The sequence below is a fragment of the Corvus brachyrhynchos genome, unplaced genomic scaffold (genome assembly GCF_000691975.1).
Source record: "Corvus brachyrhynchos isolate BGI_N302 unplaced genomic scaffold, ASM69197v1 scaffold202, whole genome shotgun sequence".
Taxonomy (NCBI): Eukaryota; Metazoa; Chordata; class Aves; order Passeriformes; family Corvidae; genus Corvus; species Corvus brachyrhynchos.
Window position 1 is genome coordinate 5,452,738 of NW_008238132.1, and position 24,089 is coordinate 5,476,826.

At 44.1% G+C, this 24,089-nt stretch overlaps 2 protein-coding genes across 2 annotated transcripts in view; one reads left to right on the forward strand and one right to left on the reverse strand.

The window, feature by feature from the left end:
• GTF2F2 (general transcription factor IIF subunit 2) overlaps nt 1-10,248 on the forward strand; it is a 76,481-nt gene extending 66,233 nt beyond the window's left edge. The window contains exons 8-10 of the mRNA XM_008633197.2: nt 707-806; nt 5,223-5,366; nt 9,894-10,248. Coding sequence (XP_008631419.1) covers nt 707-806; nt 5,223-5,366; nt 9,894-10,013 — 364 coding nt within the window. The 3' untranslated portion in view covers nt 10,014-10,248. The remainder of the gene's footprint in view (nt 1-706; nt 807-5,222; nt 5,367-9,893) is intronic.
• Nucleotides 10,249-19,219: 8,971 nt separating this feature from the next.
• Nucleotides 19,220-24,043, reverse strand: TPT1 (tumor protein, translationally-controlled 1). The gene is made up of 5 exons (XM_008633163.2): nt 23,970-24,043; nt 23,138-23,328; nt 22,304-22,409; nt 20,874-20,990; nt 19,220-19,450 (listed from the first exon to the last, which is right to left on the reverse strand). The coding sequence occupies exons 1-5, from the start codon at nt 24,033-24,035 to the stop codon at nt 19,448-19,450; spliced, it is 483 nt and encodes a 160-aa protein (XP_008631385.1). The 5' UTR covers nt 24,036-24,043; the 3' UTR covers nt 19,220-19,447.
• Between the last annotated feature and the right edge of the window lie 46 nt (nt 24,044-24,089).

Here is a 24,089-nt window from a genome sequence, read left to right on the forward strand (position 1 = left end):
ACACTCTCTCTACGTCGTCATACAGAAGCTTTAAATTACATAGGGATGAGCTTGACAAGATGTCCTCAACCTCTGACCTTCTCAGAGTCTTTCCCAAAGAGAACTGAAGGTCACTTGTTGTTGTCTGTGTGACAGAGTCTTGATGGCACATGGATTTGAAGCTGGGTAGATTTTTCTGTCTTCACATCTTTAAAAGTGCTCTTAAAACTGTTATTTGTAATCTCTTACTGTACTGTAATGCCAAAAGAAAGGTCATGGAATTTTATGTTTTTACATTTGAATATCTAAGAGGAGGTCATGGGGTCAGCAGAGGTGGACAAAAAGCTTTTTCATCCCTCAGCTGAGTAAACTCTGAAATTCTGGGTTCATTTGGGTGGGGCTTGATCTTTTTTAAGCAAGGGCTTTTTTTCAACCTGAGCATTAGGCTTTTGCAGTGAAATTTGTGTTCAGGCTTTGTTTTTAGTATCTTTTCTTCACAGTAGCTTGATTTTCAGCATTTCAGTATCTTCTGTAGCATATAGCACCTTAATAGTTTAGTGTCCTTAAGCAAAAATGAGTAGGAAGAACTTAATCCGGAAGAGTGCATCTGTTCTGCCTTGTGGATTGTTTGCAGCTGACCTTTGGTAACAGCTGGTTCATACTTGCAGATTTTTGGAATTCACTTCAAGTGTGTTTGAACTTTTTATTCTTGTTTTCTTTTTTGTAGATTACAGATAGAAGAATCTTCTAAACCTGTAAGGTTATCGCAGCAGCTGGACAAAGCTGTAACCACGAACTATAAACCAGTGGCTAATCATCAATATAATGTAAGTAGCTTTTAGTATTTTCCCTCCTTTTCTTCAGGAGGAATTTGGCTTAGGACTCCAGGACTGCTCTGCTGCTGTCCAGCAGCTCTTTTGCTCACAGTTGGCCACTGTCTTCGGAAATGCTCTATGTCATCTGCTTTCTCCTTGATTTTATCTGCTGGGGATCTTCTTTCTGTCTCAAGCCCAGTATCACCCTTGGGGCTAAGGTCTGCCAATTGTTAAGTGTCTTGTGTTATCTGATGAAGGGCAGACCACCTTCAGCCAACCCTTTTTAGTGGCTTTTTTACATTCTTCCTCTAATCTTTTTTTTTTTTTTATTTAATTTTGACATTTGTGGATGAAAGGCAGTTCTGACTTTGTGGTATGAGATGTGGAAGCAGTCTTTTGAGCCAAATAACTTACCATCTGCAGGAGGGTAAAGGACTTGAAAAGAATCATTAGTTTCCAGTCCTTTGGAGGAACTGGCAACAAGTGGAAAAAAATAACAGCTGACAATTTTTCTCAGTTTCATACCTTCACAGTACATGTTATTGGCATCATTGGCACTGTCAATATTACACCCACACTGCTGTTCCAGATCAGTTGATGTACATGTAAACTATAATGTCCTTTTCCTTAAAGATCCTCTTTGAGTAGTTTGTACATATGCATATAGAATTGCTATTACTGCTGGATGTGAGGAACATTAAGTCATACTGAAAATGAATCACTGTGTTAGTCATTTAAACTTTCACACTTTTTATTAAGATTTTATTTACATAAAACAAGTGACAATATACTGGATGATATTTAAGCATTATTATGAAAGTCAGTCTTTTGCCACAGAACCAGAAATAATAGTTTCTCTCTCATGGGACTGTTTTGTAGTAGTTACTGTTCAAAATCTGCTCTATACATCGATGGTCATACCAATATAACTATTGCAGCTGAGGGAATGATGTTTAACCAAAACAATCACACTGATGTATCCTGCTATGCCGATGCAATTTTGTATGAGTATATTGTTTTATGATGCTGCTGGTATTCTCCTTCTTTAGTTCTGGAAAAAATATTTTATTAAGGTTCAGGTTAGATGGCTGAAAGGATATATTACTGGGAGAAAAAGTCCATGTTGAATTTTTTTGCTGTTTTCAAGCAGAAACTAGTTTCTTAGAACCTGCTGCATTGCATGTAATCATATGGCTGCTGTGTTGGAGACAGGATTTTCACAAGAAAGAAATAATAGTGTACAAGCTGTCATATATGCTACTACATTCGGTCATCATGTGGGCAGTTTCTGAGAGAAGAATGAGTATCTACTAAATAAGACAGAAAGGTTTAACATTTCTTGAAGGAAAGAATATAAAATGGGACTTAAGTGTGGCTTCTCCATGTACTTATAAATGAACATACAACAGGAAGGAGGAGGGAAATAAATTACATGTGGATGGGAAATAGCAATAGCTTGTTTGAACTCAAGGACTGGGAAACTGATGAGGTTATTTTTGCAAGAAATTATATTAAGCCTACATTTTTATTAGAAGAAATTGCAATTCCATTACAATGTATGCTAAGATTGTAACTTAAGCTTTTCTTCTCTGGGAAAGGGACGTCCATTATATCTATAAATATTAAATGTGTTTACAAAGTTGCAAGATTAATATTCTTGCAGCTAGAACCTTTCTGTGACTTAATTATTTTTCATAATACAGCAGAAAAGTATTTCAGTGGTTCTGGTTCCAGTTCAGCCCCTTCAGAGGCTTCTTTCAGTGGTTTCTTTGTGGTCCTCTCTTCCCACTGTCCTGTACTGTAGAGGTTGGTACCCATGCTCCAGGAGACAAGAAAACCTTTAAGAGTACTTTCAAGCATCTTCAGGTGACCCTTTGGATTTATTCTCACTTCTCTATCACTTCTGTGCTAGCTGTCTACCAAAGCAGTTATATCAGCCTCAGTATTAATGATACCTTCAAGAAGGCATTTTTGGCAGCTTTTCAGCAAGCTTAGCAGCATCCTGGGAAGGTAAACAAAGAGAAACTGATTTCAGTATAAAGTCTTCTGGTAATAAACTCACAACTTCTGTGCTAAACAGCTTGTTCTAAAATGGTCCTTCCTTGAAATCAAGGAGTATTTGAATGCTTTTCAAATTAAAAAACCACACAACTTTGAAGAAATCCAATTAGTTTACAGTGTAGGTGCATTCTATTACATGACTATTAAAAAGTGCTTTAAGCCTACTACATAAAAGATCCTGTTTGCAAAGAAAACAGGAAGGAAAAAAAGTGAAAGGCTGCATTGTAACTTGCTATGAGCAGTGTATTCACAAGACCAAAAAGAAGAAATCAACAACAGAAGACACCAGGCTTTTTCTTGTTTTTTGCACTTCACAATGTGCTCTGTTTTTAGACAACACTGGAAGCTGTTGCTGAAGTTAGAGAGAAATTCTGGAGTGTTGCTAATTAGAGAGTGGGCAACTGGGATACCAGCTGTAAATAACTTTTCAATAAAGGGTGGGTTTGATATTCAGTTTTCTATGTGAATTGATTTTATACATTAATTAATTAAGAATATTAGCATATTCACATGGAATTTTTATAATAATTGTCTGTTGGACTTGCAGAAGAAGCAGGTGTTTTGGACATGCTGTTGTTTATAGGAAGGCTAGTGTCCTATGTTCCTACTCTCATGTCTGTGGTGTAGCAGTTCTGCTGTAGATCATGGCAACCAAGATGGTGTACTGTCAAGCTGGTTTGCTTGATGTTACAGTTTGCTATGTTGCAAAGCTATTACTGTTTCAAAGATTTGTTCTTCTTTAAATGCAGTGGCTAAAGAGTTAAATAATTACACTAAACTGTGTTAGTGGATAAAAATCAATTGTGTGATGGCTTTGTGTGGTGAGATTGTAGCTTTTATAACACTACATGGAGTTAGAAAAGCAGGCAAGTATTTGGTTGCGCACGCCCATTGTAGCTTTAAAGCAGAAGCAAGAGACTTCAAGCTACAGGTTGGGAACAATTGCTCTGCATCCAGTTTAATGACGTACATCAGTTTCAGAATTTGAAAGAAGTAGTTGGCTGGCTGGAGACCTGGGAGCTATGGCAAAGGTGGTAATAGTCTTTAGCCACTTTGAGACAGCTACCAAGAGACAGGATATTTTCACTCCAAGAGTAGGAGGCAGTTAGCTGGCAAGGATAGATAGGAAGAAATAAATTATGCTATAAAACTAATCTTTCTTCTTAAAAATAAGATCTTTAGTATCCAGTAGAACTCTGCATTTTCATTTCTAGTCTTTTTAACTGAAGGTCTTCCTTTTGAGGGCCAGGTTTGAGCCATCAGAAGCAGAACAGCTCCCATACAGAATTATCCCACTTACAGCCAGGCACGTGTCCCTTATTGATCACATGCATCTTTCCTGCTGTACATTGTGCCGCTGTGGATTCACCCACGCAGTTTGCCTGAAAGCACTTGATGATTACATGACTTATATTACCTTCTGGATCACTTTTGTTGGTTCCAAGGAGCTGGATGGTCTTCTGCTCGAGGGTGGTATTGGGGGTGGATGGGGTGATATGCTGGCAGGTGTTGTGGTTGGTGCTCTGTGGGAATTGGGGTTTGTTTGGGGTGTGCTGGTCTGTGCAAATCTTGCTTCTGATGATGAATCAGAGGAAGTATTTTTGGAGGTGATAAAAGTTTCTGCAAAAATATATAGTCATCGGGTGCAGATTGTAGTGGTTAAGTAATTTTTAATGTACAGTTTGAAGTAGGATGATGTGTGACAACAAGAAGCCTCTGCCTGCTTAGAAGGTTTGGGCTTTTGGGACTAGTGTAACTTCATGTATGCTACTTTGGTTTCTCCTGAAGAGAAACCATCCACATCCTCAAAGTGTGTCTTTGAAGATTGGTTGTATCTTCATGGAGTTGATGCCTTGAGTGCTGTTTCTGGAGAAAATGAGGCAGTGTTCAAGGGCCATTGGGAGCATCCTTTGGGCAGGTGCTAGTTATGATTGTGGATGTAGCCATGTTGGCCTGTGGATTTTCCTGAGCATGGCAATTTGGAGGTTGTTAGACATTTGTCATTGTACCTCAGAAGCTGGTATCAACAGAGGTAGAGTGAGAATACCATCTCAGTTTGGGTTCCTGTACTATTATTAATTCTCCTTTCAGGTTTGGGTACCTGCAGGCTCTGTTTCTGCTTTTTTTTTTTTTCTGCTTAAAGCAGACACACACATCTGAGAAGGTTATTGTGCTGAGGACAAAGTGCTTAGTTTATGTTCATAAAAGAACATTTGAATGTTCAAAAGAAAATTTTCCAGATGAAAAAGCACTGAGTCATTGAACAGTGTTTTATTAAATAGAAGAGGTTTTTTTGTGGCTTAATATTCAGCACTGAGAATTATACAGCATTATATATGAATGTCTCTAAAACGTGTTTTGTAACAGATTGAATATGAGAAGAAGAAGAAGGAAGATGGGAAACGAGCTCGAGCTGATAAACAGCAAGTGTTGGACATGCTTTTTTCAGCCTTTGAGAAACATCAGTATTACAACATTAAAGACCTGGTGGACATAACCAAACAGCCTGTGGTATGTACTGGAAGTCTTGTAAATACAACCATTTTCAGTAGTTACTACTGTGTGTATTTTATATATCCAAAAAATAGTTTACTATATATTATATGCCTTAGAAACTCCTCTCTGAATATGTTTTACAACAAACTGAAATCACCATGTTTTAAGTTCAGCATTGTAGGACAGGGTGGGATACCAAACATTGCAGTGAGTGTGTTTTTTCCTGACAGAGATGGTTTAAATAACCTAAATGGTCTCTTTTTTATTTAGGTTTGCTTTAATACTAGGAACCAAATTCTGTAATGCTCTCCTGTCTCCCCTGCTACTTCTGTCCTCACTGAAGCGTAGTTCTCTTGGCAGTAGAGAGCTTGTGTGTGTGTGTGGTTGGCCTTTCTCTCAGCTTCTGAACTTTATTTTGGCACAGCAACAGGGGTTACTCTTTTCCTATATTTCGTGTAATTAGTATTAAATACAGGGATTATCCATGTTAGGAGTTCAGGCATTGTGTCAATGCCTTCAAAATCACTGAATTTCCTTTGTAAATAGGATAATTTTTAGGTTAAGAGTTTAGGTGGTTGATATTTAGGATTTATTTGGGGTTTTCTTTTAAACAGTGTTTTGATACACAAACAAAAAAAGCACCAAGACATCTGCATATGTGATGGTTTTGTTACCTTGCAGTGGCTGTCAGCCTCCTCATGTATGAACCATAACTTCCCAGTTCTTTCCCTGTTGAAGCTTTCCTTGAGCAGACCAGGCAAGAGTGGGAGGGAGGCAGTGACATGTGAAGGACCTTTGGTGTTTTTGATGTTTTTCACTGCCAACTTCAATATCTATCCTCAACCCAGCTGCAGATTTCAGAAGACTTAAGGGGACTTAATTATGTTTGAGTCTAAATGGAGCAACAAGTCATAAATTGTTAGAGCTAAGGCAGAAGAAAGAACAGTAACAGCTGGATTATGGAAAAAATACTCTAAAAAAGGGGGGGAAATGAAGATGCTTACTAGTTTTGCTCACTTCACATTTAGAATTAAGTGTATCAGTGTCAGAGCATTTGTGTAAGTGAACAGTCTGTTTGGTTAGGAGCTGTACAAAGATGTTACCCAATTCAAATCCATGTAGGTTCACTGGGTTCTAGTGCCTTGAAAGAAACTTGAAAGTTGAGTAACATATTTGTGTCTTCCATTCATTTATCTCATGAGTCAGCTCCTTACCTCTGTGGCAGAGAAGGTGTGTGGGTCATGGGAGCTGAGAAGGAGGAAGGAATAGGGGGAAGATACGGAGGAAGTGGCAAGAAAATTTTAGGTGGTTTTTTTTTTAGTAAGAGAAGTGTGGCAGTCACTACCTCGATCACTTTGAGTGCAAGTCTGTACAGATTTATCTCATCTAGCATGACATCAGCTTGCAGTAGTCACCCACAACTCCCACTTAAGCCACTGGAGAACTTGAAGTTACAAATAAATAAAGGTATTTTTCTTACATAATGGTAAATGTAAACAGTAAATTAAACCCTTGCTACAGAATACGTTGCATGTTACACAAGAAATTGCTGCCATCTTTATTTGTGTCATGAAATCACGAAACAAGTCTTTTCTGAATGTAAATTACTGCTGTACTAGGGAAACCTGGGTTTATTTGTTTTTCATTCTAATGCAAAATAACAATTTGCAGTAGTAGGTAAATCTTTTGCCACCTACCCAGATGAAAGTATTGAATGCTCCCTGGAAATATTGGAGTAATTCTAGATTTGGGCTTCATGGCTGTGAACATAATACAACTCTCTGTGAGCAACCAAATATTCGTGAAGAATGGAACCAGTATGGAACCAGTGGTCTAAGATGAACTGTATTTTTAAAAAATGGAGTAGATTGTTTGCATTTTTTCTTCTATTTTAGTTTTAAGTAATGGTTATCCTAAATACAGTTGAGGGGTTTATTTCCCCCTCAAAGTTTCAGAAGGATTTTCAGAGCTGGAAAGTTAACTTCTCAGAAATTTTTTATCCTATAATTCCATAACACTTCATTTTTTATGGAAAAAATCATGAGGGAAGGTGGAACAGAGCAGAGGATGCTTTAAATATACAAACACATCACCTACAGATGAGTTTCTGTGCTAGAATTATATGTACATAAACATACTGGATCCCTTTCTGAGAAAAAATTGTGGCCCCCTGATTAGCAATCACCAGACTCTAAAATTCAGTATGTGGCATCAATGGGAGAGGTGTTCCTCTCCATGGTATGCTATCAGAGCACTATGCTTCACGATATATAGGCCAGCCTGGTGCAGGTGAGAAGTCCTGGTTTCTAGAAGGAGAATTGATCCTGCAGGAAAAATCATAACATCCCCTGAACTGATCTCTTCAAGCCACTTGCTCTCAGGTACAGTACAGCACAGTGGGATTATCCATGATTCATAACTGTCTAAAAACTCCAGCAGCTTGGTGTTGTCTGTGCACACACAGTGATGTTTTGGGGTTAATGGTCTCAGCTGCCCTCCCTAACACCCCTGCTGCCTGGTTGCCCCCCACAGCAGAGAGGGGGAAAAAGAGATATGTTGCAAATCCTCAGCTGCTGCAGTTCATGGTTCCAGCTTGAAGTGCCCTTACCTGTGGCACAGACCTTGCCTTGCTCTTCCATTTGGGTTGGTTTTGTTCCATTTCATTATGCTCTTGGAAGTTTTGCCCTGAGAGAAGCAGAACTGCCTGGGTAATTAGGTCTGACAAGTAATTGAAATTTAAAATAGCCATCGTATAGCTGGGTGGGTGGGTTTGGGTGGGTGCTGTGGAAAGTTCAGCCACAGTGGTTCCACTCTGCCTGAGCTCAGCAGCAGCATCACACCTTGTGACCCAGATTCCCAGGTACAGACTAGATCTGCCAGCCCAGGAGCTGCACATGAATATACCTCGTGGCACCGAGTGCAGTTATGGGGGGTTTTTTCCATTTCTCTGTCCATGTGGTCTAGAGCAGATTTCAACCTTGCAGCCAGGTGTTTCTCCCACCCACTCTGCCAAGCTTTGAAGTGTCTGTCGGTGGCACCGCCTCGTGTGCAAACCAGGCAGTGGATATGCAGGTGTACACATCTACACACAGCCATGCAGAAATGGCTTTCTCACCTGCTCCCAGCACCTTTTACACCGTGCGTGGTGCATCGCTGTGGTGGCGGGCGTGTGTCCCGGGTACCTGACGGAAATGATGACGGCATCTCTGCAACAGACGAGGTTTGCGAGAGGATGTCGGTGATCTCCTGCTGCCACCTGCTGGGCTTTGCATCCAGCGCCCCCCAAGGCTGAGGAGCCACCCCTGCGCAGGGAACTCCCTGCTCCTGTGCCCAGCTGCTCAGCTGAAAGGAAACAAGCTAAGGAACTGGTTCAGATACACATCTGTGACGGTCACCTTTCATACCTGGTGGACTGCTTTGTATATTTTTGATGTGTAGCTGAGAGGGAGAGTAAGGATAAATTTCTCTAAAAGAGACTTCTTTTACTGACTGAGAGCATACTTTTTGTTTATGCATTTCCTAGCTTTCCATTTAGCAAAGGGGGGACAAGTGTAGAGAACAGACCTTAGGCAATCAACCTTTCTTATTTTCCTGTGTCTTCAACACATATTTGCTGGTTTTAATGGCCTGGAGTATGTTGATATTTGCACTTAGTGGAACTGTAGATGAAGAAAATACAAGCTTTCCAACAACTCCAGTTCAATATAAGCACTCCAATAGGATTAAATTGCTCAAACTAAAGCAATTATGAATTTAATGTGGGGATTCTTAAACTGTGGTCGGTGGTTGCCATGACAATCCACTCATATCAGTCCCAATTAATAATTAAACAAAAAAGCAGGCTCTTGTGACTCTTAAGAAAATAACTGGTGTTTATTATAAAGAGTGAAGGAGGGGAATATCAGTGAGTTGTGTTTTGTCAAAGATTATACTACTGGTATAATAGTTCTACTTGTTTTGGTTTTTTTCTTTCTCTTCCGAGCCTTAATATTTTAATGTATTAGAAAATTCTCAGACACATACTCAACGCTCCTCTAAAAATGAGGCCATAATAAAATGCTTAAAGCTTTGGAAAATGGCAGGAAAACCAACAGCTTGAGGCTTTGGCAAAGTCTCAATAAGACAAGGAGTTTCAAGATAATCCCAGCCCAAGCAAGAAGAAAGGTCAAGAGCTTTTAGCTCAATTGTAGGAATTCCAGCAGGAGGAAGATGTGTGAGATAATACTTCCCAAGAGGTGCTGGTAACTTCATTTCAGCAGTCCCTGCAGCATCCATCTCACCATACTTGCTTTCTCAGAGGGAGTGACTGGGAGCCATCACCCCTGGGGCTCGGGTGCTTCCTGCTGCATCCCTGGGGCTTGCCCTAATCCCCGCTGGTGCCTGAGGGTTGAAGTCTATCCCAGAGTCCTTCCCACACCAGTGAGCGCCCATCAGCCAGCAGGGCTGTCTGCCCCCTAGGAACTGAGTCCATGTGATTGAGCAGGTGTGTAGGAACTGTGGCATTTGGCTGCCTGTTTAATTTGAATTTTTGTTTCCTTTCAGATATACTTGAAAGAAATTTTGAGAGAAATAGGCATCTACAATGTGAAGGGGACCCACAAAAACACATGGGAGCTGAAGCCAGAATACAGACATTACCAAGGAGAAGAAAAAAGTGATTAATAAAAACATTGATGGAATAAGAGTAATTGCACTGAGGGAACTGTGGTGTTTACAGACAGGACTGAGCACAGTGCAATTCTGCAAGGATAAAGAAAAATTAAAGCAGCTGATACTTTGTAATTTTCTGTAGCTTTTTTCCCCAAGGAATATTTCTTGTATGTTTCTAAATATGCTTTTTCTTTTGACTGGAAAAGTTTATAGAATAAACTTGTATTAGATTTATCTTTATTAGAAATCTTTTGAGTTCTCCTCTCACTTTTTCTTGGTAGCTTTGTGGCTTTTCCAAGCCGTGGTAACTTTGATGGAAAATGTGTCTTAGAGGAACCCATAACTTTGTGGGTTTGCATTCCAGTGATGCCTTTTCTTGTCTTAAAATCAAGAGGCATACACGGTTAGAAGGGGAAAAGGGATTTTACCTTGGTATTTATTCTTAAGGATCCTTAGGTGTACACGTCCAGGTCATATGCATCGAGATGTACCCCACCGAGTCTTTCCCTGTCTCTGTGTCTCTCTCCTCCCGTGTGTTCCCGTGTCCCCCCCAACATTGGGTATAACATTATAGGCTTTTCTAATTAGCATATCTATCAAAGATTCCCCAATGAGAGGTTCAAGTGAGCCCCCCCTCCCCAGGGAACCTTCCCCTGGATGGTTCTATCTTGGTTTACAGAATGTGTTCTGGAGAGGACCTTGGGGTCTGGGGCACACTGATCCCTAGCTACGAAGCTTCTAAGATGTTTAGTCTCTTAGCTTAACAAACAAGTCTAAGAATGTAGGCAAAAAGCACTAAGAATACAGAAGCTGTAAAAAGGTATAACAGGGGTATAAAAGAAAAGGCAAAAATCTTCATGGCATCACAGTATAACCAGGTTTATACCCTCAGTTCTGTTGGGATCTGTCAGGTCTTCATCTGGAAGTCTGCAAAGGTGCACAACCCTTTGTGCGGTGTTTGGGTGGAATGGACATGATGCTCCTCCTGGGATCAGGCTTTAGGAAAATTAGCCACAACCATGGTGATCATCACGATCTTTAGACTCCCTGGGAACAAACCAATGCAGTTAAAAACCCATAAAGTCAGTGGGAAGATGTCAGTCCCCTCCATGTGATTACTGAGGAAAAAATGAAATGTCTGTTAGGTACAGCAAGGAATAGTTTTATCTTTTATTTGGTTTGTATGCTGATCCCTAAGTTTTGTTTAAGCATATCAATAAAAGCATTATTTTAATTTGTACCACACAGTGTTCTACCTTATTGACTGAACATGTTGTGATTTAGGTGGCATTGGTCTGAAGTGTTTTTTCAAAGCATGTTTTTATTGCTGGCTTTGCCACTGGGTTCCTCTGCGGTTTGGGAAAGATTGCTACATGTATCTGTGTCTCTGTTCCCCCATTTGTGAAATGCACACATGCAAGGGTTGTCCCTTCAACATCCTTTTTAGGATGGAGCAGGAAGGCGACTATTTAATTGTATTCTCAAGTTTAATTATATTCATTTTATGTTAAAGAAACAGCAAAGAACACAAAGTGGGAAAACCTCATTAGTGTACCTGTACATGAAGCAAAAGCTGAGGTTTGATAGTTCAGCTTTCACATTCCCTTATGTCCTTCAGGTGTGTGCATCATTTCTGCTCACCCTAATGAAACAGGAGGTCTGCTGTGAGAAGCAAACATTCCATTATTGGTCCACTTGGAAGCAATGAACAGCTTGGGGAGCGGTCAAATTGCTTCCAGAGGTTTGTGAAACAACTCTTATACATAAGTCACACAATTTTGCTCAATTTTTTTTCTAGAGTTGTCTGTGTAGGTACCTCTCTACAGCTACACTTCGGGCTGCTGCTCAGCGTCCTGTGGCATGAAGTGTCCAGTTCCCAGGAGATGGCCTGCTGAGAGTTTTGAAGAGCAGATCCCATTCTGGGGGCAGGGTGGTGTGTGTGCTTTCATAAATACTGCCGCTGACTCGTGTCTCCTCAGGCTCTACGAGCAGACCCAGCTTGCAGATGGCTGCAGGAGCGCTCTGAGGGTGCTGAGAGGAATGCAGGAAGTCAGCCTTTGTGTCTTGCTGTGGAACACGATGTGCTCCCAGGCAGTAGCCAGGGCCTGCTCACCCTGCTGTCCTCGTGCTGCTCGAGTCCTCTGTGCACTTGTGTTCAGAGCCGTGTAGGATGAGAGCTCTTGCCTTTCATGAGCTGGGCTCTTGTGTGGGATCCGTGTCCTGTTTCAGCAGCTGAAGCACCCTGCAAGTGTGGGTCAGTTTCTCCCTTGTGTTGGTCCTTACATGGTCCTCTAAAACCATGCAGGGGGATGCCATGCAATCCTGATTGAGTAGTGGTGTAATTCCTTACCACAGGTAAAAATGACTGTGCCATTTCAGAGGGAAATGGTTCCTTTGAGTGGGATCCCCAGCAGGATTAGTTTAGCAGGAAAGCTTTGGATCTCCTTGTATTTCTGGTTTAATGTGAGCTGCTTCACAGTTTGTCTTCAGTTGAGAGGGACATAATCAGTCAGCATGAAATGCCTGAACATCTAAGTAAAGGAGGAGTTTTATTGATCTGCAGAGTGCCTTTGGACAGGGTAAATAACCTCTACTCAGGAGTAATGGAAAAGGTGCAGAGCACTCCATTTTTTATGGGGTTTATGGTCTTTACAAAGGGCTGCTTTTTTTATGGGTATCATTAAAAATGTGTAGAGTGCTAGAAGTAATCAAGCAATGGAGTTTTCAACCAGCAAGCAAGCAGGAAGGTTGAAGAATGCCAAGGTGTACTGGTTTGCTTGCAGTCTTCTGTGGAATAACACCAGTTAAGAAAAAAATGAGGAGCAGGACAGTGAGGAAATACCATTTCGAAAATGGAACTAGGAAATGCTGTACCAGAGTAAACTAAGAAAAAGTAACCAGTGGAGAGTCCAGAAGCCAGGCAGCTCATGAAGTACTTTTTTACCTGCTTCCTACATGATTTTGGAGGCTTTCTACCATGTTAGAGTGCAATTGGAATTCTAGCCTCAAAAGCTGCCACAAAATCCAAGTGGCATGAGAGCAGGGAACAATGAGCCCACAGAGATGCTGATCTAGAGCATGAAAGATGCTCTCCTGTGCTGGCAGCAGGACCTGTGCTGTGCATTCAAGTGCTCTGCTGGCTCCTGCCTCGTGGGAGCACATGGTAAAGACAGACGTTTTGAGGTGCCCTTGGCAGGTCATCATCCGGCCTGCAGCCAAGCCATGGGATCTTGCAGTACAAACCATCCTAGAGACAGAAGCAGCAGGATAAACACACTGCTATGGGGCCCGTATTCTCCCTTCTGCAGTGACCCAGGGCACTGCAGGACTAGGCTAAATTCATGCAAGGCTGTAATTACTGAGCATTTGGAAGAACCTCTTTTGGATCTATCGCTTAATAACCAGCAAAACCTCTCCAGCTCTGCTGCGCTTGTTCTGCACAAGGCCCTTACGCAAGTGCTGTTGGCAGGATTGCCATCTGCCAGGAGAGAGGAAGAAGGAGGCTGGCCCCCACATTTGGATTAATTTAAACTCTGGACTCACAGCAGTGATGAACAATGATTCCCTGCCGGTCTTCCCATGTGCTGCTGTCTCTGCTCGCTGCTGAACTCTGCTCAGGCAAATGTTCTTGAATATTAGTGGTCAAAGCACTGCTTGGTGAGTGGGTCCCACAGGCATCAGAGGAAGTTTCTGTGTGCTAAATGCCATGAAATGAGATTAAAAGCGCATCCACTCTCCAGCATTGCTTCTCCCAAATGACCAGTTTGAATCATTGGAAATCTCATACTCAGGAAGCTCAGGCAGTACCAGCATGGACCTGAGCAGACACGAGGTGACAGTCACCCCTTTAGAGATCCCCCCACACTCACTCAACCTTCTTCTCTTTCCCCCCACCCCAGGGAAATGGGAAGGAGAATCAAAGTAAAACTTGTATGTTGAGAAAGAACAGTTTAATAACTGAAAATTAGTAAAATATAGTAGTAATGGTAAAAAAATATAAAAATTCTAATAAAAACAGAAAAACAAGTGGTGGCCAATACCACCACCCTCACCATCCTCTGACTGATGCCAGACCCCCCCTTCCTGAACCCAGGTCGGCCCCCCTTATGGGTAAGTCCCTCCCTGTTTATATACTGGGCGTGGCATTCTGTGGTGTGGAATAACCCTGGTAAACCCGGGTCACCTGTCCCAGCTGTGCTCCCTCCCAGTTTCTTTTGCATCCCTCTTCCCTGGCAGAGCATGAGACAATGGAAAAACGTCCTTGACCTAGGGTAAACACGACTTAGCAGAAAACCAAAACATCAGTGTGTTATCAACACTGCTCGGATTCCGAATTCAAGACACAGCACTGTAACAGCTACCGAGAAGAAATTAACTCAGAAACGAGCACGGCTGAAAACCAGGACACAGCGGGACCAGGACAGCACGCGTTGCCGGGGGTGGCTGGCAGGCTGGGGCACCCTGGTGGGTGAAGGGCAGAGCTGACTCCCTGAAACACCTTTTTGTGGGCAGCGCCAGGAAGCACCGGCAGCTGCAGCCAGTTCTATGGCCGCAGCAACCACACAGCTGCAGGGGCACAGAAATCATCCCTCCCTGCTGCCACGGGAGGGGCCGAGGGCGCCCGGCTCGGGCGCAGACACAGCTGTAGCTAGAGCAGATAAAGCTCAGCCCTTGAACCAGGCTATTCCAGTAGCAATAGTGGGGTTTAGTTAGCTGAACATCCATTGTGAGGAGGGCGGGAGTAGCCAGCTTTACATGGCCATTTCTCGACTACTCTGTTACAAAGAATGGGGGAAGCTAATCTTTCAAAAACTTTCTGGACATCTACGTTCATGGACATTCCCTATTATAAAAACAACAGCTGGACTGCTTTGTGCCAGCACATCAGCACCTTGCTGAGGATAGGAAGAAAGAGGTTTGCTCTCTGAAATGCCAGCCGTGTTTCCTTCCTGCTGCTGCTGGTCACACAGATGGGGAGGTGAATCCCAGCTGTTAGCTCCCAGGATAAAGGGTGGGCTGCAGAGAAACAATGGTTCAGCATTTTTATCACTGTGCCCAGCTGCTGCCACACTGGCATCACACAACCAAAATGGTCTTTAAAAGGTCTCCGAGGGTGTTTGGCTCCTTTCTGCCTAAAGCGGAAGGTGATGAATGCAGCTCTAGTGGATCGAAATGCCCAGCAGCCACGTGCATGCTCAGCAACATCCCACCCACTCCTGCAGAACACACTTGCAGAGTTGCCAGCATTTGCTGGCACCCAAAAATGCTCCCTCAAGCCACCAGCCCCGGCCACAGGAACTTGGCTGTGATCTTTACACAACAGCTTCCAGCTGCAGTTTCAACCAAAAGGCAGCCAAGGCACAAGGACTGCGGACAAGCAAGACTGTGCTCTTGGAAGTGGATTTTGTACTGTTTAGGGCAAAAACTTCCAGGCTTGGCTAGGGTTTTTTCCTCCTACTAAGACGTTTATCCCTGAGCTAATGAACACGGTGTTTAACTGCTGCTCTTGCACTGCAGGCTGCAGTGACACAGAGGTTTTCTGGTCCGGAGCAAAACATCCCAGCTTGCAGTGGCAGCGACACCCCAGGGAAGTGGCTACGGAGAAGCACAGATGGAGGCTCACAGGAGCAGAGGGGGGCATCCTATCTGCTCCAAGCGAGCAGCAGAGTGTGAGAAAGCAGAGGGTATCTTGAGGCAGATACTATTGCTCTTTAATGAAAGCATCCTCCCTGAACAGCTGTCACTGAGAACATTGCCAGGATTGCAGTGGGCTGGCCTGTGCCAGCTCAACAGCCAGAGACTTGCTTAGGGAAGAAAGTAAATTGCAGCTTTTAAATTTTTTCCACATTAAAAAAAAAAAATTAGTCTCATTTTACTTGTTGGACAACAACCATGTCCTAAGCTTACTGTAATTGGCTCTTGGCCGTGAGCTAAACTGAGTTAAAAAATAAATTCACAAGAAAAGCCCCCAACACCAATCAAACCCAACTGTGTTTCCTACAGACTTTCATTTAGAATTTTCCCTTTGTGGGTTCTCCCTCCTTGTGCCAAAGCTGAGGGCTGCACACGGTTCCAGGACCATCATCTACTTGGGTTCTGGCATCCACCCCCAGCCCATGCTCAGTGGGCAAAGCTAAGTGGGCTTTGGCCCCAGAGGGGCAGTGGGGACACCAGTGTCTCTTGCAGCACACCAGATGTTCCCTCCACATGAACACCCCCAGGTCTGCACCCTTTCTCCTCAAAGCAGATGGCCAAGGAGCAAAACACTGCTGTAGCAGCATTCAGACACTAACATCAGTCACTGGCCCATGGAAAGTGTTCGGGGGTTTTTTGTGGATTTCTAGATGGGGTAGCAAAACTGTAAGACAAAAAGCAGACATTGAGGGAGAACAGTGGGGTGGGAGGGCAGAAGGTCAAGGGGACCATGGAACACGTGCCCAGCACAGCAGCTGCTTCCTTCAGCCTCAAGGCATCACTCCTTTAGCCACAGAGGTATGAAACTAAAAAGGCAGGTGCTTCTCTTTGTAAGCAAATCAGCCTTCCTTCCCCAGCAAGGAAGTACGTGGGGGCCACCCACAAATCAGCATCTAGCTCATAGCGGGTGCAGGAGCAGCCTGAGACCCGAGCCAGCAGAAGAAAGGTTTCCACCCAGCTGCTTAACCTGCTCAATGAGGCTCAGGGAAAATGCTATTTGGATCCTTCCCAAATCCATTATCTTTCCAGGAATGTGAGATGCAGGCCTGATAAGCCTATGTTTTAAAACAAGGCAGGGCTAAGTTTTAAAGCTGTCCTTCAGTTCGGGCTGTGTTTGAAGCAGCACCAGGGTAATTTGTTACCATGGGGGATTTTATCAATTTAATAATGCCAAAGCTGTTGTCTGATGCATGAAGTTTCCTTTCCAAATCACTTCAGCTTTTCAGGCCCAGGAAGGAAACAGCTGCTTTAGATGAAGATGGGCCAGAAGAGGAGGAATTACATAATGAGGAAATACACAGAGCTTCCCAACACAGAGCTGTGCCATGGACTGTGGACAAGTGCATTTACCAGCCACTCCACAGCAGGCAGCTACCAAAGCAGCGCAGCTGCGACAACCACTTGTCACTGCCGCAGTCCTTCCCTGCCACACCCTCCCTGGTGCATCTGACAGACTTGATGCTGCAGAGCAGCAAGAATTGTCCTCTTCCCTGAGAAACTGAAGGCAGCAATGCATTTTTGGGAAGTGCAGTGAGTACAGAAAGAACATTTCTCTTGCAGCTCACTGAAGAAACAAACAAAATCCCACAACTCCAGAGCCTTTGAACTGACACTTCCTCACAACAGGCTGAATGGAGCCTTCCCACCAGAGGCTCTGCCATGCAGAAAAGAACACCTGCTTGGAGCACAGAACCCCCTAGTTAGGAATGTCTGCACACCAATTAAATATCCCAATGAGCCTGGAGTACAGACAGCATGACACACAATCTGCCATTCAACCAAGCAGCAAGGCTGTGCTCACAGTGCTTTGAAGCACCTGCTTTTCACAGCAGCACCTCATCTGTACACAGGTGCCACGTGGCAATTTGCTCCAGGCTGGTGCCCAGGGCTTCCAGCCTCGGCAGAACCAGGCAGGCAGGGGGAGGAGCCATTTTCACTCCCACATATCAGCTCCAGTTTTAAACTTTGACTCACAGGAAGTGGGAGCCAGGGCTATGAGGGGCAGCACAGCCATTCCAGCACTGCCCTGCCCACACTAACTTTACTCAACTGAGAAGCAAAAGCCTCAACTAAGTGTTTCCTCTCCCTCTCCTTTAATGCTCTCATTTTTAATGAGGATGCAACAGAAAAGAGAAGATAACATCCTCACCTGGCCCCATTTACATCCTCTGCAAGGAAAGCAAGAGTTGCCTCAGTGACTTTATCCAGGCTTTGAACCTGCCTCCCTGCCTTTCAGCCCCATTGAGTGAAACAGGTTACACCAGAATTGTACCTCATCCAGAAGCTCAGCTGACCCACAATTCTTACTTGGAAAAGCTTTAAAAAAATTATATATATATTTATATAAATGAAGTTCCCACAGAACTAAAAGAGGGTGTATTTAACCAGACAGGAACCTCAGAGATAACTAGGGCATACTCCACTCCCTCCTCCAGTCTCTCACTCCTCCCAGCCTGCTGCCACATCTATCTCACCCCTGCAGACCCCCACCTCCACCCTCCAGCACCAGGGGCCAAAAACTGACACAGGACAGCAAAGATGAAGAAACTCTGTAGGAGATACACAGTTGGCACGTGGGCCATGCCCTCCCCTTTCAGGCACCTTAACCTCCTATGCCTCTGCCATCACTGCAGCAGGAAGAAAGTTAATGATTACCAGTCCAAGGCAACATCCCTGGTCAGGCACACAGCAGCAACAGACACCCACTTACTTGCTCCAGGTGGGGCTCTGAGGAAATTTGTGTTCCTTTATTCAATCCAAACTGCCACCAGGTCAGACAGGCAGAAAGCGCAAGGAACCTGTTACTGTTGCATCTCAGAGAGAACCAGAGAAGCAACAGTGTTTGCTCCAGGTCTGTCAAACAGATGCATTCCCTTACAAGGAACACGGCAGGAACAGCAAGTAACACTTCTCAAGCACAGACATTCAACCAGTTTGCAGGAAGTCTAGGGCACAGCTAGGCCATTCCAGTATCTCTCTCCAAGAGGCCAAGCACAGAAAAATCCTGCTAACTTGACTAAATTCTAGTTAATATGCTCCCTCAACAGCTCTCAAATACATAGTACCACAGCCAGGCTGTGTTGGAAAACAGCCATTTCACCTTCTCTCCACAGTGTCCCTATTCAGCCTTCTCCCTTGCTCTCGGAGACATACTACAACTCAGGAGAGACTCAAGTACACTTGTCTGACAAAGCAGCTCAGCCAGCCCTCAGCTTCAGTGGCACATACTCCATTCTGGGATGTTTTCATTATTCATTTCTTATCTCTTCCAGAGGTAAGTCTCTGCACAATCACAAACAATGAAGGTGGTCCACTCCATTATGACATTTCTTGGACTTTGCCTTACTGACCTCAACCTGCTTTTGCACTCCAGTGCCACAGGCAAACAGTGAAATCTGTCTGGAAACAGTCCAGTTGTAGGGCACTGGCACCAGCTCTGCTACTGACAGCACCCAATCCTTGGTGCAACCTCTCCTTCGAGTCACCTTTGAGACACACATCAAACCAACAGACATCACCTAAAATGGGTTTAAATGAGTTTTATTTTAGACAACCTACATGATAGATGTTTTTTCTTTTTTTTTTTTTTAAACAATGCCTCCACTCCAAATCAGGGTCAAAATAAGTGAATAAAGCTCAAGATGACATCAGTCCAGTTGTTAGACATTGCCGATTCCTGGTGTTGTGCCGATGAAGAAGAAACAGCAGCCAGCTATGAAGACAAGTGATCCAAAACCATACTGTTTGATTTGTTACTGAAACAAGAGTGGCAAGTGTTAGCTGAAGGTCATGACAGTCACAGTAAGTTTCTGTAACTTATTCATGTATTCCCTAATTCAATCTGGGCTGCCACAGTCAGGCAGGCAGAAAGCGCAAGGAAGTTATTTTTGCATCTTAGTGCAAACCAGGGAGCAACAGGAAGAGTGCCCATGGTCTATCAGAGGATGCTGATCATTTTTACAATTGTACAAAGCAACTGGCACCCACCAGCTGCTGAGCAAGCCAGGTGGAACACTCATTCACACCCTTCCTGCTTGACACGCCAAGGTTCAGATTTCCTCTCAAGTAAGAGCACATCCAAAACAAGTACCAGAGCTTACAATGTACATGCTGTCTCTGCAAACAGCTGCACCAAGAAGCTGAAGCAGGTTTTACTGCACATGGGAACACCCTGCTACTGTTCTTTCACTCCACCTTGAAGTAGACGGAGTTACCCAAACAACACATCCAAAAGGTATGCCCCTGTAGAGGAGATGCACAGAAGCTTCTGCTCCCAGGAGGTACCTTCCAGATCATCACCTCTTCCAGGGCCAGGACAGACATCACCCCTCCATCAGGCTGTGGGAGGTGCTGTGTCTGTCTGCCAGTTAAAGTATTCATTTAGTTGGGCTACTGCTCCACTCCAGAATCTGGCTCATCTTTAGATGATTTGCATACCAGAAAGCCTGTAAGAGCCTTTACAGATAAATTTAGCTGTCTGTAAACAGACTTCACATGTCCACAATGACTGGGCAAAGCAACTGGTGATCCCACACTGCAGTGAATTCCACAGGTCTCCAAATAAGCCAAAAACCCTCAAGTGTTGGGACCCAAATACTGTCTTGTGGCAACCATATTCCAATACAGAGTAGTTAAAGCAAACCACAGGAGCTGTCCTGAGTTCAGGTAGTTGGAGATTCCAGAGAGAGTAAGGTTAAGTACTTGGTCACATATTACTGTGTTCCCAAATTGAGAGCAATATTTAAACTGACAGTTCTTGTAGCAGGCCATCAGATTAAGTGAAAGAAGATGGGACATGACCATGCAAGGTACTTCACAATTAACCCCCACAAAAGGGATCCAAAGTAGAAGTGCTCCATTTCAGAGAACCTTCTCTTTAAGGTAATAGTTTAAACCCATTCCCAATTACACACATCTCACCAGGGCAATCCCTTCTGCATTTCTTAGCCATTAAGTCACCATGAGTCACTGCAGTGACACTACATCCCCTTTCAGTACAACTGAATAGTACTCATAAGTTTCAGGCCCTTTATATAATATGAAGCACCCATCATGCTGTGCTTATACTGTTTTTTAACTGGCAGCTACTGTTCACTTTAACAGGGGTACAGGAGAACAAGTGATGAAGGAGCTCACCATGTACTTGGGCACATTCACCCAGGTCAGGTCAGTACTTACACATTTCTCAATTTCTAAGCCGTCCTTAAAGAAAATCATATATGGGGTCACACCGTCCTCACGGAAATCCAGGAGAGCCACCATTCCATCTGGATTCATGTTCTCTCCTACAAAGAACTTCAGAGGAATGTGTTACTGAGACATTTAATCAGCTATTATCAGGAGAAAATGCCTTTTTACACATGAACAATTCAACACCACCAAGCTCAGTTTAAAAGTCTTCCTTTTAAAAGTCTTTGACCAGCCACAAGGAGTTTCCTTCTCTGCAGCTTGTCCATCTCCATACCACCATGGATGATACACCAGAAGAAAGGGATGCCACCCAGAGGGACCTAGACAGGCTGAAGAGGTGGGTCCAAGGGAACCTTGTGAAGTTCAAAAGGCCAAGTGCAAGATCCTACACCTGGGTGATGGCAATCCCACGCACAAATACAGGCTGGGCTTGAGAACAGATTGAGAGCAGCTCTCAGGAGAAAGACTTGGGGTGTTGGCTGACAACAACTCAGCGTAACCCAGCCCTGTGAGCTTGCACCCCAGAAACCCAAATGTATCAGGAGAGGAGTGACCAGCAGGCCAAGGGAGGTGATATCTGTTCTGCTCTGCTGAGACATCACCTGGAGTGCTGCATCTAGCTCTGGAGCTGGGACCCCAACATAAGAAAGATGTGCTGGACCAAGCCCAGATGGGCCACTAAGATGGTCAGAGGCCTGGAGCACCTCCCCTATGAGGAGAGGCTGAGAGAGTTGGGACTGTTCACCCCTGGAGACTCCAGGGAGATCTTACGGCAGCTTCCAGTACCTAAAAGGGGCTACAAAAAAAATCTGGAGAGGGACTTTTGACAGAGGCATGTTGCAATAGGACAACAGGGATTGGCTTTGAACTCAAAAGAGGGCAGATTTAGATTCCATATTAGGAAGAAATAATTTACTGTGAGGGTGGTGAGACATTGGCACAGGCTGACCAGAGAAGCTGTGGATGCCCCATTTCTGGAAGTGCTCACGGGCCAGGCTGGATGGGGCTTTGAGCAACCTGATCTAGTGGAAGGTGTCCCTGCACATGGCAAGGGATTGGAACTCAATGCTGCTTTTCAACCCAAAGCATTCTGTGATTCTCTAATTTTACCATGCTGCTGTGAAAAGAGTAAGACACAGCAAGGGCCAAAGTATCCATCTTTCAAGTCTAACTCCACAGTCCCTAAATTGCCCTAACAACAAATGCAGATAACTACAAGCATTACCAGCTGAAATGAGATCCCCAAACACCTAAAAGTCTTTGGCTGTTTCTCCTCCCTGACTCTCAGGGCCCCTAATACTCTCAGAAAAGGTCAGGTTAGCATCCTCACAACAGGAGCCCCCAAAATTATCCAAATCAGTACAGCAAATGAACCAATTACAGCTTATCAATACTGCTGTTAAGGAAACATAAGTTACCTGGTAGTTTTTGAAGTTGGCAAGGATGTGTTTTATTTGTTCTGCAGCCCCTGTCATGAAAGGCTTTACTCTCTCTGGCTTGTGCTCCTCAAGTCTGGCTTTGATTCTGGAAGGGGAAAAAAAAAAAACCTCTGAAAACATGTTTAGTTAAATAACTTCACTGTCTGGTGGGGTGTCATAGCAGAAAGAGTTGCTACCTATCAAATTTTGATTTTGCTGCCTTTCCCCCCACTCCTTCTCAAAGCCCCCAGATTTTAATTAAATTTTGCAAGTGAAATCACAAAACAGTGCCTGCCATTCCTACCAAGCTCATTATACTACTAGACTAATAAAAAAGGCAAAAATCAGCAAAAATCAGCAAGCCTCTTCCACAGCACCAAGAGTGTCACCTATCTGTGTCACAAAGCATTTTCACCATCAGTATTAACCCCACTGAACAGCAAGCAACAGAAATTACACCTTGAACTAGCAAAAAGTCCCATTTGCACATTGTCATGCTAGAAAAGCTTCAGGAAGCTTTTTTTTACCACCTCAGTCCCTTCCACATGAAGGTTTGGCATGGAGAAATATGAAAGAAAACAGCAAGGTTACAAATAAGATCCAAAGCACATAAGTAAGTCCTCTACCTCAGCCAAGATAAACATAGATATTCCAGCACCCATTCTTCAGGGCTCCAGTTCTACCAAGCATTAAGACATTACTGAAGTTCACAGCCAGTTTCACACCCGTATCAGAACTAACACCTACTATGAATAAACCCAATGCTGTTTTTATAGTCTCAAGCACGTAAAACCACTGCCATCCCACTGAAAGGAAAACCCTTCCAACACTTACGCTTTCATGTAATCCTTGATGTACTTCTTGTAGGATTCTTTTGTGAAGCTGGTCTCCTGAAGGTGGTGGTTAATTACTATGTCAACACCAGTTATGACCGTGGCTTCTGTTCCATCTCCCTCAGGACCTTCAGCAGAGGCATTGCCACCAATTAGAGAGTCATCAATTTGACCCTCTGTCCTGGTGACCATCTAGATTTAGAGACATCAAAAAACTTAACGGCTCTGCAAAAAACCTTAATGCTACTGCTCTTACACACCTATGACCTGACAGCAGGGCACAACTCCAGAGACACAGTTCAGTGCAAGGAACCTGGCTGCAGCTTGAGTACTGATTTTCCCAGGGACACGAGAAGGGGGAATGGCTTCAAATTGAAAGAGAGTAGGTTTAGATTAGCTATCAGGAAGAAATTCTTTACATGGGAGGCACTGGCAGAGGTTGCCCAAAGAAGCTGTGGATGCCCCATCTCTAGAAGTGTTCAAGGCCAGGTTGGATGGGGCTCTGAGCAACCTGATCTAGTAGAAGGTATCCCTGCCCATGGCAGGGAGGTTGGAACTGGATGATCTTCAAGGTCCATTCCAACCCAAACCATTCCATGATTCTATGGCTCCCAAGCATGACTCCCCCTCCCATGCCTAACCCAAACTCCATCACACTCTACCCTAGCTGACCCGGGCTCTCTTAGGCACCACCCGCGGCAGCAACAGGCACTGGTCTTCCCTTCTCTCTCTCCCTCCTCGGGCCCTTCGCAGGGATGCCACCCCCACTCCCCACCGGCCGTGAGTCACCGCGGCGTCCCTTCCTCCCTCCCTCGGGGCGGGCGGGCACTCACCTTCCCCTCCACTTCCAGGCACAGGCCGCCCGCCACCTCCCGGATCTTGTAGATGTCCGAGAACATCTCATCCTCTGCGGGGGACAGACATACACACAGACATACACACACACACGCACA

Bases quoted from the DNA above. Each gene is read 5' to 3' on its own strand.
- TPT1 (XM_008633163.2), bottom strand. From the start codon at position 24,035: ATGTTCTCGGACATCTACAAGATCCGGGAGGTGGCGGGCGGCCTGTGC. The intron at 23,329-23,969 runs GTGAGTGCCCGC...CTCTAAATCTAG, and splicing joins GCCTGGAAGTGGAGGGGAAG to ATGGTCACCAGGACAGAGGG. The intron at 22,410-23,137 runs GTAAGTGTTGGA...TTCCCCTTCCAG, and splicing joins ATCAAGGATTACATGAAAGC to AATCAAAGCCAGACTTGAGG.